General features: G+C 49.4%; 3 protein-coding genes across 6 annotated transcripts in view; 2 read left to right on the top strand and 1 right to left on the bottom strand.

Moving 5' to 3' along the window:
- DDX42 (DEAD-box helicase 42) overlaps positions 1-2,152 on the top strand; it is a 37,529-nt gene extending 35,377 nt beyond the window's left edge. For all 4 annotated transcript variants that reach the window (XM_072781178.1, XM_072781176.1, XM_072781177.1 and 1 more), the window contains one exon: positions 570-2,152. In XM_072781178.1, the coding sequence (XP_072637279.1) occupies positions 570-1,259 (690 nt within the window). In that variant the 3' untranslated portion in view covers positions 1,260-2,152. The remainder of the gene's footprint in view (positions 1-569) is intronic.
- On the bottom strand, positions 1,698-10,771 carry FTSJ3 (FtsJ RNA 2'-O-methyltransferase 3). The gene is made up of 20 exons (XM_072781180.1): positions 10,573-10,771; positions 10,297-10,402; positions 9,994-10,040; positions 9,789-9,868; positions 9,250-9,349; positions 8,962-9,156; positions 8,775-8,890; positions 8,552-8,656; positions 8,364-8,464; positions 8,059-8,139; positions 7,826-7,975; positions 7,554-7,689; positions 4,490-4,668; positions 4,247-4,364; positions 3,901-4,166; positions 3,557-3,642; positions 3,372-3,471; positions 3,102-3,285; positions 2,927-3,021; positions 1,698-2,844 (listed from the first exon to the last, which is right to left on the bottom strand). Exons 1-20 carry the CDS (start codon positions 10,637-10,639, stop codon positions 2,652-2,654), a joined length of 2,505 nt encoding a protein of 834 aa, XP_072637281.1. The 5' UTR covers positions 10,640-10,771; the 3' UTR covers positions 1,698-2,651.
- Positions 10,772-11,070: 299 nt separating this feature from the next.
- On the top strand, positions 11,071-15,259 carry PSMC5 (proteasome 26S subunit, ATPase 5). The gene is made up of 12 exons (XM_072781192.1): positions 11,071-11,181; positions 11,632-11,703; positions 12,744-12,813; positions 13,137-13,234; positions 13,405-13,461; positions 13,538-13,768; positions 14,081-14,207; positions 14,306-14,496; positions 14,584-14,682; positions 14,762-14,872; positions 14,965-15,051; positions 15,151-15,259. Exons 1-12 carry the CDS (start codon positions 11,158-11,160, stop codon positions 15,202-15,204), a joined length of 1,221 nt encoding a protein of 406 aa, XP_072637293.1. The 5' UTR covers positions 11,071-11,157; the 3' UTR covers positions 15,205-15,259.
- The last annotated feature ends 22 nt before the right edge of the window (positions 15,260-15,281 follow it).

Below are 15,281 nucleotides of genomic sequence, written 5' to 3'. Positions count from 1 at the left end.
GAGATGGTAGCTGGAATTGAAGGCTTGAGGCTAGATTTAGGACCCTCTCACAGCTTTTGGCTTTGAGTATCAACTTTGTGGTCACTTACCTAGAGCTGTAGGTGTAGAAGGTAGAAAATCTACTGATTACAGCCTTCCATCCTCCCAGAACCTGGGACTGTTATACTGCTACAGGACTGATGTTCCTTCCCTGCCTCAATAGCCAACAGTGTTGTCTACCCAAGGCTCTTGTAATCTGGTTGAGATTGCCATTTCTTAACTAAAACAAGTTTGATTCTATAGCTCTTGTGAACTCTGAACCCATCTGTACTTACCCCTCCAGTTAGCTAGCTAACCAGCTTGAGCCTTAATTTATATATTTTATCTGCCTTCAGACTGATGTTTCAGTTAGGTCCCTAGATTTATTATTAGTAGAGAAACATAGAAACCACAGGGTGGTGGGGCCATCAAGGATGCTAAAGTCCTAGTGCCAGGATAGCGTAGAATGTCTCTGTATCTTTTCAGTGCCAAGCCTAACACATCCAGGCTTCTGGAACCTACTATCTTATTTCTTGGTGTCTTTGTTTTAGTCACAGTACAAGAGTCACTTTGTTGCAGCCAGCTTAAGCAACCAGAAGGCTGGAAGCTCTGCTGCTGGGGCAAGTGGATGGACGAGTGCAGGGAGCTTGAATTCCGTTCCAACTAATTCAGCCCAACAGGGCCATAGCAGTCCAGACAGCCCTATTGCTAGTGCCGCCAAAGGCATCCCAGGCTTTGGCAATACTGCGAGCCTCAGCAGTGCTCCAGTGACCTACCCTTCTGCTGGAGCCCAGGGAGTCAACAATACAGCTTCAGGGAATAACAACCGCGAAGGCCCTGGGGGAGGCAATGGGAAGAGAGAGCGATATACTGAGAACCGGGGTGGCAGCCGTCATGGTCATGGAGAGAGTGGCAATCGGCATGGCGACAGTCCACGCCACGGAGATGGTGGTCGCCATGGAGATGGATACCGCTACCCGGAAAGTAGCAGCCGTCATGCTGATGGTCACCGTCATGGAGAGAATAGGCATGGAGGAGGTGGAAGCCGACATGCAGAGAGCCGAGGTGCAAACGATGGTCGGAATGGTGAAAGCAGGAAAGAGAGTTGTAATCGTGAGAGCAAGGTGGACCCCAAGGTGGACAGCAAGATGGACAAGATGGACAGCAAGACAGATAAGACAGCTGATGGTTTTGCTGTCCCTGAGCCACCCAAGCGCAAGAAAAGTCGATGGGACAGTTAGAGGGTATGTGCTAAAGTGTGAAATAAATGGTCTTTAATTTTATTTTTAGAAAGATTTTTGGTAACTAGGTGTCTCAGGGCTGGGTTGGGGCCCAAGGTGTAAGGACCCCCTGCCCTTAGTGGATAGCTGGAGCTGGAGACATTACCCCTTCATCTGGATCAATTTTCAGATGTCTTGTTGGGAAGCCACTTTGGTCCTTGGAAGCAGTCAAGAGCTGGGAACCTTCTTTTGGGCTCTGGGTGAGTTGTCATGAAGGTCAGTTTGAGGATACCTTGGGAGAATGGGCCTTCTAGGGCACAAAACTCACTCTAGTTTATATTATATGTAGCGTATATTTTTTACTAAATTGTCACCTTACAAACATCTACAAGTAAAATTTCTTTTCTTAGCTGTGTGGCCAGGCAGTCTGCTTTTTACGAGTTGGCTTTTTGCAAATCCAACCCACTGAAGTGTTTGTTAGCGATTTGGGGAAGCATTTTGGTGCTTCTAGACTTTGCAGGGAAGGGAAGTGTCTTAAGTGGGAGTCCATGCTCAGGTTCCCAGCCAGGTTTGTATCCAGTCCTGAGACAGGAAGCAGCAGCCTGCAGACCCAGAGAGCCTCTCTCCTGAAGAGGAAGATGATCCTGGAAACAAGACTGTTCCAGGTCTGAAGTGTTGCTGAATTTAAAAACAAAAACTCGACAGCTTTTAAAGTGTCTTCTATTTCACTGTATTTTTTTTTAACTTGCCACAATGGTAGAAAAATCTTTTGCTGAAATGATTTTGATGATTTTTGTTCTCTATCTTGTTTATAAAAGGAAAATATACATACTTCGAATTTTGTGACTTTGTGAAGGTTTCTTTAAGATGTGCATTCCTTTCTGCTTGCTCTAGTAAATGTTTTACTACTGGGACCTGTGGATTGTTTGTCATTTCTGCTTCACAGTAAGTACATACTAAATATACAGTGCAGCACATGGTGTGAACGCCCAAATGTCTCAGCACTCAGTGGGAACTAAAATGTCAGAAAAGACATTACCCTGGTTTTATTCAGATAACAGAAGAGGCTGCAGGGAAGACTCAAGAGGCCCACTTGCCCAGTAGTAGAGTGAATGCCACTCCAACACTGACCTTCCCCTTAGGACTTACAAAAAGGTTGGACTGTTTTAGTACTCCACAATCCTAATGGAAGAGCTTGGGGGGTCCGTTACAGCACCAACAGGAGATGTCCGAGGCCTTGCTTCAGGTGGGAGAACATCTTCCCTTACCACTCAGGACCTCTGGGAGCGTTCTAAGCGTTGCACCTGTCTTTCCAGCGGACTGATGCCAGCGAGTCTATAGCTGGTAGTGGGAAGCCAGAATCGCACCTCCGTGTCCTCACATGGTCTCCTCAGAGGCCCTTGGTGGCTCTGCTCACTTCCGTCTGTGTTTTTTCTTCTGTTCTTTCCTTTGCTGTGCTCTTTGGTCCTTCTTCATCCTTGAGTCTACCACCTTGAAATGACCTCTGACCCCAGCTGGCCTGCGCACTTTGCGACCCACGCCTTTTTTGGCTACTACATAGGTGACCTGGCGTTTCTCCTTGCCAAGCCCAGCCTTCTTATAGAGACTGTAAAAGGAAGGAACAGATTAGAGGCTTTGGCCACCCTCTTTAAGTCCACATACCTTTGTGGGTGACCCCTCTACATTACCTCCGAAGCTGAGCCACCTTCTCACGTTCAGAGATGTCCACGGTATTCACCACAGCCTCTGCCTTCTTCTTGGTTTGCTCCAGCTTCTTCAGCATCTGCCAGGGGACCTCAGTCAAGCAGGCCTCTTCCCCACTCCCACCCCTGCACCCAGACATCAGGCAGCCCCACTCTTTACCCTCCGTTTCTTTCTGGCCTTTGCCTCCGCTACTTTCTTGATGGGACGCGCATTTATCTCCCTCCACCGTCGGCGGTAGTGTTCGATGTCCTTCTTGTCAATAGGCAGTTGCCGAATCCTGTGCTGCTTTTCCTCCTGCACAAACCACTCAGGAAGCTCCCCTTCCTCCTCGTTAAATGTATACCTAGCCAGAGAAGAAAACAACCCTGAAAGGACTCCCTTACCCACTCTCCTCCAGGGCCACTCGTCATGATTTCCCAGCTCCCTTACCTGCTGAAGGAGTCATCTATGAGGTCTCTCTTAGCCTTTTTGGAAGAGGCAATGATAGCACCTAGGGCAAGGCCTTCAGGGTCTAGTATCTGATGTTTCACTAGAGAAAAAAGGGCAAGTCAAAGCTCCATTCCCAACACCGAAACTTCCCATCGCCTCCCCTTTTACAAAGGTGCAGGGCTCACCTGGGTCTCCAATAGGCACAATCTCAAACCCGTCATCATCGGACTTAAGCCCATGGCTTCGCTTCTTCCCGTGCTTTGGTTCCCAACTGCAGGTGGGACAGTTGACCATGTCACTGTTCCACTATTCCCTAGACCCACTCCTGCCTCACCTCAACCCCACTTCTTACTGAAAACCTAAACTTCCCAAAAGGCCCCCCCCCCCAAGCTGTACTGTAGACCCCTTACGTCAAAATAATCCATATTTTTTTAAACTCGCTCTCTACAAAGTGGAAACCCGCAAAAGTGGAGAAATGGTCAGAATGGCAGCTTCTTCATTCCTTCTCCCATCAGCTGCAGCCACTCACCGCTCTCCATCACTGCTGCTGCTATCATCACTGTCTGAGCTGTCATCTCTTTCCCTGCCAGTCCTAGGGACAGTCTTGGCCTCTACTGGAGCCTCTGCCCCCTTAGGGTCCTCATCCTGGCACTGGGAGGTTTTCTTCTCACTCTTCAAACTGGAAGATGGTGGTGGCAGCTGCTGTTGCCCCTTCCGACGGCTCTCATACAAAAGCTGGGCCTGACTGATCTCCAGGGCCTCATCAGCATCATCCTCAATCCCACTAAAGCCATCCTGTCAGAGGAGGAACATTCAGCTACCCTTCTCCCAGGGCATACTAAGTCCCTGTGTCTGGGCCCCCAACCTTCTCTTACCTTAGAGAACCACAGACTGGCTTGTTCTTCTTGCAGTACTGTCTTTTCCTCCAGTGGCACCAGCAGTGGATTCTCTTCCTCTTCCTCCTCTTTATCATCATCTTCACCAAATCGTACACTGCAAATCCAAGGAAAATGGGTGGAAGCTTGAGGTACTTGTTCTCTGACTCCCTCTGGTGACCCCTGGGTACCCACATTGAGTGTCAACACTCCCTCCTGCACAAACCGCCCCTCCCCCCTTACCGCTTTTGATCCTTTAGATGCCGTGATCCTCCAACTCCTGCCAGCTCCTCTGGATCCAGGTCGCTATCCAAAGATGTGTCATCATCTTCAACGTCGGATACATAGATGTCATCTCTTGGCAGATCCGACAAAAATGTGTCGGCAGCACTCATATCCCCTTGCGTTACCTCCTCTAATAACTAGAGTTTGACAAAGAAAGAGATCAAGGGTATTTATGAGGAACATGCTGCTTTTCTCCTGTTATCTTAGCAACACTTGAGAATACACTGGCAAATACAGGAAGTGAAGGGGCTAAGTGGTTTTTTTTGTTTGTTTGTTTGTTTTTAATTTATTCATGATAGAGAGAGGCAGAGACACAGGAGGGAGAAGCAGGCTCCATGCCGGGAGCCTGACGCAGGACTTGATCCCGGGACTCCAGGATCGTGCCCTGGGCCAAAGGCAGGCGCTAAACCGCTGAGCCACCCAGGGATCCCCAGCTAAGTGTTTAAAACATCCCATTCTAGGGGCACTGGGGTGGCTCAGTTGGCTGGCCAACCGACTCTTGGTTTTGACTCAAGTCATGATCCCAGGGGGTAAGATTGGGCTCCATGTTCAGAAGGGAGTCGGCTTTAAGATTTTCTCCCTCCACCCAAGGGCATAAGTGCTCTGGCTTTCTAAAATAATAATTATATCTTTTAAAAGATTTTTATTTGAGAGAGAAAGAAAATGAGGGGGTGGGGAGGAGACTCCCCTGCCAAACAGGAAGCCTGATGTGAGGCTAAATCCCAGAACTCTGGGATCATGACCTGAGCTGAAGACAGACATTTAACAGAGTCAGATGCCCCAAAATAAAAAATCTTTGGGGGAGGGGAAAAAAAGGCAACACATCTCATTCTTAGCCCAGGTCACTGATCTATCCCACTTGGCTGTCTCTTCTTCAATGGTAGCAGAAATAGGTTTACAGAAAAGCACCCAAGGCCTATATACCATCACTTTTTAAATACTCTAATAGACACATTTTTCTTAAAAAAAAAAAAAAAAAAAAAAAAAAAATTAGGACAGCCTGGGTAGCTCAGCAGTTTAGTACCACCTTCGGTTCCAAGTTGGGCTCCCTTCATGGAGCCTGCCTATGTGTGTGTCTCTCGTGAATAAATAAATAAGATCTTAAAAATTTATTTAACAAGCACATCACCAAAAAAAACAAAAAAGTCACCTTCTGAGAATAATCTACAAACTTTGTTTCCACTGAATAAAGGAACCCAGGCAACACACATCTAACAATAATTACTTCACTTACAAACTGTCAACCTTTAAGTTTATTTTTTTTTAAAGATTTTTTTTTAATTTATTTATTCATGATAGTCACACACAGAGAGAGAAGAGAGAGAGAGGCAGAGACACAGGCAGAGGGAGAAGCAGGCTCCATGCAGGGAGCCCGACGTGGGATTCGATCCGGGGTCTCCAGGATCGCGCCCTGGGCCAAAGGCAAGCGCCAAACCGCTGCGCCACCCAGGGATCCCAACCTTTAAGTTTATTAAGACTATTTATTTGGGGCACCTGGATAGCTCAGTGGCTGAGCATCTGCTTTTGGCTCAGGTTGTGGTCCTGTGGTCCTGCGGTCCTGGGATCAAATCCCACATCAGGCTCTCCAAAGGGAGCCTGCTTCTCCCTCTGCCTGTTTGTCTCATGAATAAATAAAATCTTTAAAAAATTTTATTTGAAAGAGAAAACACAAGCAGACAAGGGAGCAGAGGGAGTGACAGACTCCCTGCTGAGCAGGGATCCAGATGTGGGGCTCAATCCCAGGACCCCGAGGATCATGACCTGAGCCAAAGGCACTTAACTGATTGTGCCACCCAAGCACTCCCCCCAATTTTTTTTTTAAAGATTATTTATTTATTTATTCATGAGAGACAGGGAGAGAGAGAGGCAGGCTCCATGTAGGGAGCCCGACGTGGGACTCAATCCTGGGTCTCCAGGATCAGGAGCTGAAGGTGGTGCTAAACAACTGAGCCACCCGGGCTGCCCTAATATTTATTTTTCTAATGGCAAAGCTAGCAATTAGTTCTTGAGAATTCACTACATTACCAAGGATTACACCTATACCCTCTTTTCTTTTTTCATTCCTACAAAAGCCCTAGTAGATTGGTAGGGTTTTTTGTTTTTGTTTTGTTTAAGATTTTATTTATTCATGAGAGAGAGAGGCAGAGACATAGGCAGAAGGAGAAGCAGGCTCCATGCAGGGAGCCCGATGTGGGACTTGATCCTGGGACTCCAGGATCACGCCCTGGGCCGAAGGCAGATGCTCAACCACTGAGCCACCCAGGGATCCCTAGTAGGTAGGTTCTATTTTTTTTTTTTTTTTTTTTTTTTTACAGAGAAGAAAACTAAGTCAAGGGGCACGTGGGTGGCTCAGTGTTTTGAGCATCTGCCTTTGGCGAAAGTCATGATGCGGGGGGGTGGTCCTGGGATCAAGTCCTGTATCAGGCTCCCTGTGAGGAGCCTGCTTCTCCCTATGTCCTATGTCTCTGCCTGTGTGTCTCTGATGAATAAATAAATAAGATCTAAAAAAAGAAAAAATTAAGGCAAAACATAAGTGGTAGTCTTCTGTAGAACCACTGTGCTCTCTCTCCTATACTTCTAACAAAAAGGACCTGGTTTTCCATTCCCACAGAAGCCACAAAAATTCATTTTCCTTGTTAATGCTGCTTTAATCAAGAAAAGCAGCCTATGGCAGCCTGGTGCTAACTTGGTCTCTGTAACCTGAAGATCTCTCTAAAGGAAACCCTGCATCACACATCCCGGCCCCTCTGGCTGCATCTACTAGAATATCAGCTTCTTGCAGAGTGCTCCTTGGTTCTACTATTCTAGGTTCTGCAACAAAACTTCAAAGCACGCTAGTCGTCCTGGCCTCTCAGGCACAAAGTCCACTCTCCTCTCAAGGAGTCACCTCTCCTCTTATGCGCGAACACAGCAACTGTGAGCCAGATCCATTCAGTGCACTTCAGCGCCATCCAACGCAATGCCTGCCATGTCCAAATCTCCAAGCAGGTGGTCCCGTCTCCATCTGCCCTAATCCCCTCACCTGGTGACCCCGGATGGTACGCAGAGAGAACATGCCGGTCTCCCCCTCATCTGCTATAGACACCCCAGGAAGATCCATCTTCAGCTCCACACGTTCCCGCTGTTTCCTCTGCTCACGCAGCAGCTTCTTTTTCTTCCTGCGTGGACAATGTGAGGGATTCAACCGGGCCCAGCTCTAAAGATTCCCCATCCATGCCTTCCCCCTCTTCCCCATATTCATACAGCAAGGGCCTCTGCGGTGAGGTTCCCCAAGCTCCTCCCCACTCCTCTCACCTCTTTAATTCTGCTACCTCCTGGGCCTTCATCTCTGCCAGGGTCCGGTTTAATTGTTCTTCCTCCTCCTCCTCTTTAGAGGGCTGCCTCCCAGTCCCGGCCTCAGACTCTTCACCCTCCTCCTCCTCCTCTTCCTCTCCTGAACTGAGGCTGACAAAACAGTACAAGCACCTTGGTTATTTCCTCACACAATCCCCCAGCCCCCACCTACCCTAGTTCCATTCCTTCCTTACCTGATGTCCAGTGCCTTTGCTTGCTCTTTCAGCTTCTTGGCCACATATCGCCGGAGCTTTGTTCTCCAGTTCAGTAGGGACCTGTCCCAGAAATATAATGACTAATCTTACCATTTCCTTCTTTGTCCTTGTCCCCTTTTTAGGCCCCCACCTCAAATCTCTAGCACAGTAGCATGTGTGTCCCAAGATCCAACACTATATGAATTCCTCAAATTGTCCCCTCAAGAAAAAAAAAGCTGCTGCATCTTCAAAGGCCTTTCCCTGCCCTCGGGGCTCCTAGCTCTGTGCCCATCCCAACTGCATACCTAAGCTCCTTGCGCCCTAGCACTTTGATATCCTGACAGCATGCCCAGATATCCTCAGTGGTAGCTGGATGCTGTGCCAACTCTTCATCATCCAGGGAGATCTGTTTGGGAGGAAGGAAACAAGTCAGGGAAATTTTTATGGACATGTTTCTGGCGCTTCCCTATACCCCTCAGATCTGACGACTCACTTCGCTGGCTTTGGAGAGGAAATCAACGGGGTTGGCAGCTCGGAGGAAGTCAGTGACTGAAGCACGGTGATAGAGCGTGAGATCACCCTCAGCATAGCCTTCAGCCTTACAGAGAAAAAGAATGAAGGTTGAAAATTCCCTTCTAAAATGTCTATAGGACCCACCAGACCCAACTTCCCCCCAGACTCCAGGACTGGAGAGTGGCCCCATTCCCCAAACCCACCTTTGGCTTTTTCTTAGTCACCAATTCAGTAACAGTCTTGGCCTGAACTTCAATCTCCTTGAAGGCAAATTTGGGATCAAAGAACTTACTGTCAACCTTGTCAGGAGCCAGGAATCCTAAAGCGATAGGATATGTAAGAAAGCGTACTTTGGTAAAAGCTGCTAAGAAACAAAAAAATGATGCCCACCCTGGCAAACTACAAAGATCTCCGCAGATTCATGGCGAGAGGCTTGGGGCTTAGTGGCCTGGACACGGTGAAAGAGCTGCTGGAAGATCCACAGTAGGGGCTGATAGTCACGGGAACGAAAAACCTTTGTGATGAAGCAGCCACCACGGGCCAGAAAATCACAAGCCAAACGTAGAGCCATCAGTGTCAAATGGGCTGTGGGAGAGAAACAATTAGCTGAGGACCTCTGCAGCCTGAGAGAGCATGCCTACCTCCACCCTCATCTCCATGTCCCCCTACTCCCAGCACCTTGTGAGTAAGCATCATGGACCCAGCTAGCCCCAACATTGGGGGCCCCATCGTTGAGCACAACATCAACTTTCCAGGTCTTCAGTTCCTTTCTCAGGGCCTTCAGACAAAACAAAACAAAACAATTATACCAACAGAAATACAAAAATGGCTATGAATGCAATTCCTCATTCAGCCATTTGTCCACCCAATCATTTACTGAATAGCCTGCATTTGGCCAAATCCTGTGCCAGGTACATAATGATTAAGCAACAACAACAAAATTGCATTTATCTTCACAGAGCTTACAGTCTACTTGCAAGCCCAAAGAAAAGATTTCAACAACATCGCTGCTCTTCTTCCAAACACCTCACCCCTGACTTAAAAAAGCCTGGACTGAAGACTAAGCTGTATCATAAGCCTTGTCATATAGATCCTACAGGCACTGCTTAAGATGTGTTAAACAGAAAAGGCTTGCCTTTAGAGAACTTGGGATGGCGAGACAGACAAACTTGGGTGTCTCCAAAGAAAGGACGCAGAAAAAGAGCGATTCCTGTTACCTGCCTACAGCGTTCTGTTGTGATGTCCTCCTGGAGTGTCACCACATTGGGAAGAGGCTTGATTGGAACCAGGTCCACTCCTGCAATAAATCAGGTCAGAAAGTTACAAAGGGATGCCCTAAGCAAGGAGAAAGGAAATGCAGAACACAATTAGTATCTCATTCTCCCACCCCTTTACCACTCAGGGGGCCCATCCGTTACTCACCCACAATAAGGCTGGATACAGGCATAAACTTAGCAGCCACCTGCAGCCTAGAAAAGAGTAATGCCGACTACAATAACTCAAGACTACAATAACTCAAGACCGTTCCTCCCCCTCCCTTGGCAATAGGCTCTCTCACCGCGTGCCTTAAGAGGCGCTACCAAGTGCAGTGCCCCGACCTACGTCTAGGAAAAGCATGAGACTGGTATTGCCGTATCCCTCCCGCCCCCCAGTGCCACTCCAAGTCCTCCACGGCCGGGACCCTCAACGCAGCCACAAAGAGCCGCAGGTGCCGGGTGTACCCACCATCCCCCGGGCGCAGCACACAGGTCCAGCAAGGCTCGTGCTTTCTGCAGGAACTGAAAACGGCGATTCAACTGGATCAGCTTGAAAGCAGAGCGGGAGCGGTAACCTGGGGGCACCGACAAAATGTTAAACTCGGCGGGGGGCTTTCCCAGGGAGATTTCTGCGACTTCACAACCCACCACCCCGTCTACAGAACGGAAACTCAGTATTCGGAAAGGTGGGAGAGAATCGAAAACGTCTCTCCTTAGCTCGCAGACAGCGCGGACCCTGACTCACCGGTCTCCTTCGCCAAGTGATAGAACTTGTCCCGCCGGCTCTTCCCGACTTTGCCCTTCTTGCCCATAGTGGAACGGGAGGACTGTCACTTAACCTGGGGACAGAAAAATTGAAACGCCGCTTTCCGTCCCCCACTTGTCTCTGCAAGCACGGGGAATCTCTGCCTTTTTCACCACTCTAAGAGAGGCACGTGGGGGGCAGCACACGTACTTCCGTTTCCGCTTGCGTCGCTTGCGTCTCCGGCTCCAAGTTTCCGCCATTTTGAGCGTGGCCGAAAAGTTTTCTTTATGTCCTTAAGTATTGCAAGTTGGAAGTTGGGACCAGGTGAGCGGATTACCTGATCTAAAACTGAGTTCCTAGAGAGCAACATTTAGGAGTTCCGTGGCCTCCTCATCCCTTTCCAAGCTCCTGACCTCGCGTAGCCACCTTCTCATCATGGCCTCTGTTTTTGTAGTCGTCTCGACGCACACCCCGCCCATTGACCCGGAATTCTTCTCTGTCAGGGTCGCCGGGCCCCAAGCCCCTATTTTTGCGCCTGCGCGCCAAGGTGGCTCGGATGCCGGCGGCCGCCGTGGGTGAGAGAAGATGGCGCTTGACGGGCCGGAGCAGGTACGGCGGCTGCGGTGGCCGGGTGGGGACGGGGCCTCGATGCGAAGCAGGCGCGATCCGAGGTGGGCAGACGGCCGAGGCAAGGGGGTCGGGTGGGTTGGGTGGGTGGACCAATCCAGACTGGGCCCTGCGCGGGACCGGATCTGCTGTGTCAGCGCCGCCCGCGGCGGGTCAGAGCAGGGCCGGGAGAGAAAGACCCGGGGGAAGCGGAGCGAATGAGGGGAAGATGGCTCGGTACAAAGCGCTCTCGTGCATGTTGTCCCTTGATCCTCCTGAAAGTCTTACGAGGTAGGCGGCATTCTCCTTCTGCTTCGAGTTTAGTCGCGGGGAAGTGGAGGGTTCTAAAGAGATGACTGAGGAATTCAACCCAAATCCCATTCCTCCAAAGTCCAGGCTTTTTTCCCTTGCATTTTGGGGGTTGGGGGGCTAATAATTACCCTGTGTCTTCAGATGGAGCTGGAAGAGGGGAAGGCAGGCAGTGGACTCCGCCAATATTATCTGTCCAAGATCGAAGAACTCCAGGTGAGGATGGACTACAGAGGCAGCTAGGAGGGGATGAGGGACTGGAGTATGTTTATATAAACCCACGTAGTCCGCTGGGGGCGCAGTGGAAGAAGTAACTGGTCAAGGATAGGAGTATATGAAGTTAAGTTTCTTGTTTCTCTCACTTCCCACCCTTTGAAGGTAATCAGTATACACGGTTTATTACACATCGTTGGCTGTCAGATTTTGACGTAAGAGGTACTCTTTGCCAAGTACTATTCCTTTTAGAAGTTTGAATTGAGGGTTTCTTATAAAAGGTAACGCGGAGGCTGGGATGAGACGTAGCACACGGGCTGGGACAGGGTGAGAGCGAGAAGGGAGACCGAACCTCCCAGTTGGGATAATGCGGACCCCATGGGACTGAATAAAAGGAGTTGGGCCACCCAGTGCCCTAGCCTGAAGAGGGGGCAGGGACCGTAGCAATAAGGGAAATATACACACTGGATGAAAGAAAGTCACAAGGACGGTTTCTGAACTCCTGGCGTATTTGCAGCTTTCATATTCGGTCTATGATTTTTGAAGTGCCTTTACATGGGATTTCCTTTGTTCTTCACAATAGTCCTGAGAAGAGGCAGGGTAGGGGACGCTAGATCTACTTCCAGTTTGGTAACATCATGACTTTTTTTTTTTTTAACATCGTGACCTTTTAAATGGTTTCCCTTAGCTTTAGCTACCTGTTAGTTGGCAGCGGTGGGCTTAGAACTTAGGCTTTGGACTCAGTGATGTTCCCACTCTACCATGTTATTTTCTTGCAAGGAGTTGACTATGTGAGGCAGCTGTGACTTTTATCAGGGCTTGCTATTCCTGGTCCAGTATTAGGGCAACTAGTCTTTTTTCATGGCTGCTCTAGGCCCCAGAGGGACTCCTGGAGGAAAGGATAGTCTTTAAGATCATATCGGACAGTCTGGAACGTGCAGGTGGCCCCGTGCTCTTCTGTCACTTAGCTCGTACCAGCCTGTGAGGATCTTGGCCAAGACCATAACCTCTTGTTGTTTTCTGCTGTTTCTTGTCCTCCGTAGTTGATTGTAAACGATAAGAGCCAAAATCTCCGGAGGCTGCAGGCACAGAGGAATGAGCTTAATGCAAAAGGTGAGAAGGGAAAGATGGGAAGGCTGCATTTGGCCAGTCTGTCCAAGGTCTGTCTGAATCTGCCTAAATTGAGACTTGAGACTTCATGTTTGGTGCTTATTGTTTCTCGTATAGTCCAAGGTTACACTTTACACCGTTACGTAGTTACGGGCAGGGACCGCATGCCTCTCCCCATTGTAACCCCTTTAGAAATTAAATTCTGACTTTATTTTTGTGGTCTTCTAAAACTTCAAATTGGTGCTTAATTCATGCCTGTCAAATGGAGTCGTGAGAGAAAGGACACTGAAGAAGGTGGGTGACCCCTATGTCTGTTTCCCATCCAGTTCGCCTATTGCGGGAAGAACTACAGCTGCTGCAGGAACAGGGCTCTTATGTGGGGGAAGTAGTCCGGGCCATGGATAAGAAAAAAGTGTTGGTTAAGGTAAAAGCACGATTGACCCCCAGGGAGCAGCCCAAAGCCCAACGCATTCCCACACCTGTGTGTGTAGCATTGCCAAGACACTCTTCTATTATTTTAGGACTCCTGGGTCTTCCTGGGCGAGGTGGGTAGTTTGGTTGTTGTCAGGAAAGGTCACGAACCCGTTTCTGTAGGTGCATCCTGAAGGCAAGTTTGTCGTAGATGTGGACAAGAACATCGACATCAATGATGTGAGTGCTGCAGGTGAGGTGGGAGGTTGGGCTCAGCTCTTAGCACACTACCTCCTAAAACTCTTCTCTTACCCAGGTGACACCCAATTGCCGGGTGGCTCTAAGAAATGACAGCTACACTCTGCACAAGATCTTACCCAACAAGGTAGACCCACTGGTATCACTGATGATGGTGGAGAAGGTGCCAGATTCAACCTATGAGATGATCGGTGGATTAGACAAGCAGATAAAGGAGATCAAAGAAGTAATTGAGCTGCCTGTCAAGCATCCTGAGCTCTTTGAAGCACTGGGCATTGCACAGCCCAAGGTGAGAAGCAAGATTTCTATGGAAGGGTCATGCTGTTACTGGCACGTCCTGCCCTTGCCAAAGTGAGTACAGGGCTCAGGGGAGGTGTCTGGACCCCCACTTAATGCTGGCCCTCCCCATGGAAGAGGGGCTGGAGAATGCAGCCAGGGCACTGAGGTAGTTCAGAAAGCAGCACTAGAAAGGACCTTGACGTTCATGATTTATACCCCTGGTATCTAGCACGGGATCTAGCCCAGGGTCAACACCCAGTAAATGTTCACGGAGTGTAATGTGGGGATGGCTTCTGCCCTGAGTTCTGCTGTTTCTCTCTAGGGGGTGCTGCTGTATGGACCCCCCGGCACTGGGAAGACACTGTTGGCCCGGGCGGTGGCTCATCATACAGACTGTACCTTTATTCGGGTTTCTGGTTCCGAGTTGGTACAGAAATTCATTGGGGAAGGTAACTATGGCTAGAAACAATAAAACCAAGAAGTGACTGGGTGGAGGTGAGGGTAGGGAGCTCATTGCCTTCTTAACGCCAGCTTGGCCTCTGCACAGGGGCAAGAATGGTGAGGGAACTATTTGTCATGGCACGAGAACACGCTCCATCGATCATCTTCATGGATGAAATTGATTCCATTGGCTCCTCACGGCTGGAAGGGGGTTCTGGAGGGGATAGTGAGGTACAGCGGACAATGCTGGAGTTGCTCAACCAGTTGGATGGCTTTGAGGCCACCAAGAATATCAAGGTAATGTGGCATCTAAGGGAAGATCCTGGGTGAGGTACAGCCCGAGGCAGGGTTTGGCCGGAGCCACCACCCGCCTTTTCCATTCAGGTTATCATGGCTACTAATAGGATTGACATCCTGGACTCAGCGCTGCTTCGCCCTGGGCGCATCGACAGAAAAATTGAATTCCCACCCCCCAATGAGGAGGTTGGTGAGGGGCAGAGCAGGGAATGGCTCTGGCTGTGGGAGTAGACCACAGGGCTCAGGCTTCTCCTCTCCTTTCTAGGCCCGGCTGGACATTTTAAAGATTCATTCTCGGAAAATGAACCTGACCCGGGGGATCAACCTGCGGAAAATTGCTGAGCTCATGCCTGGAGCCTCAGGGGCTGAAGTGAAGGTAATCAGGGAGCCCAAGGAAAAGGGGGCAGAGGTGGAAAGCTGTGGGGTCAAGGGCACAGCCACAGTGCCTGACTTCCTTTCTCTGCTCAGGGTGTGTGCACCGAAGCCGGCATGTATGCCCTGCGGGAGCGGCGAGTCCATGTCACCCAGGAGGACTTTGAGATGGCCGTAGCCAAGGTAGAGGCCTCCACCTTTCTGCTTTGCTGACGGCATCTCGAGCAGGGGGGACAGAGGGTGTGTTCATTCTGTTGGTAACTTCATGCTTTCTCTCTCCAGGTCATGCAGAAGGATAGTGAGAAAAATATGTCTATCAAGAAGCTATGGAAGTAAGGTGCTTGTCTTTTGTGTGGATCCCTCAAATAAAGCTCTGCAGGACAAGCCTTAAGGACTTCAGTCTGTTAATGAGT

This window comes from Canis lupus, chromosome 16, assembly GCF_048164855.1.
Source record: "Canis lupus baileyi chromosome 16, mCanLup2.hap1, whole genome shotgun sequence".
Classification (NCBI taxonomy): domain Eukaryota; kingdom Metazoa; phylum Chordata; class Mammalia; order Carnivora; family Canidae; genus Canis; species Canis lupus.
The sequence above is the reverse complement of the archived record's forward strand: the minus strand, read 5'-3'. Positions and strand labels throughout refer to the sequence as shown.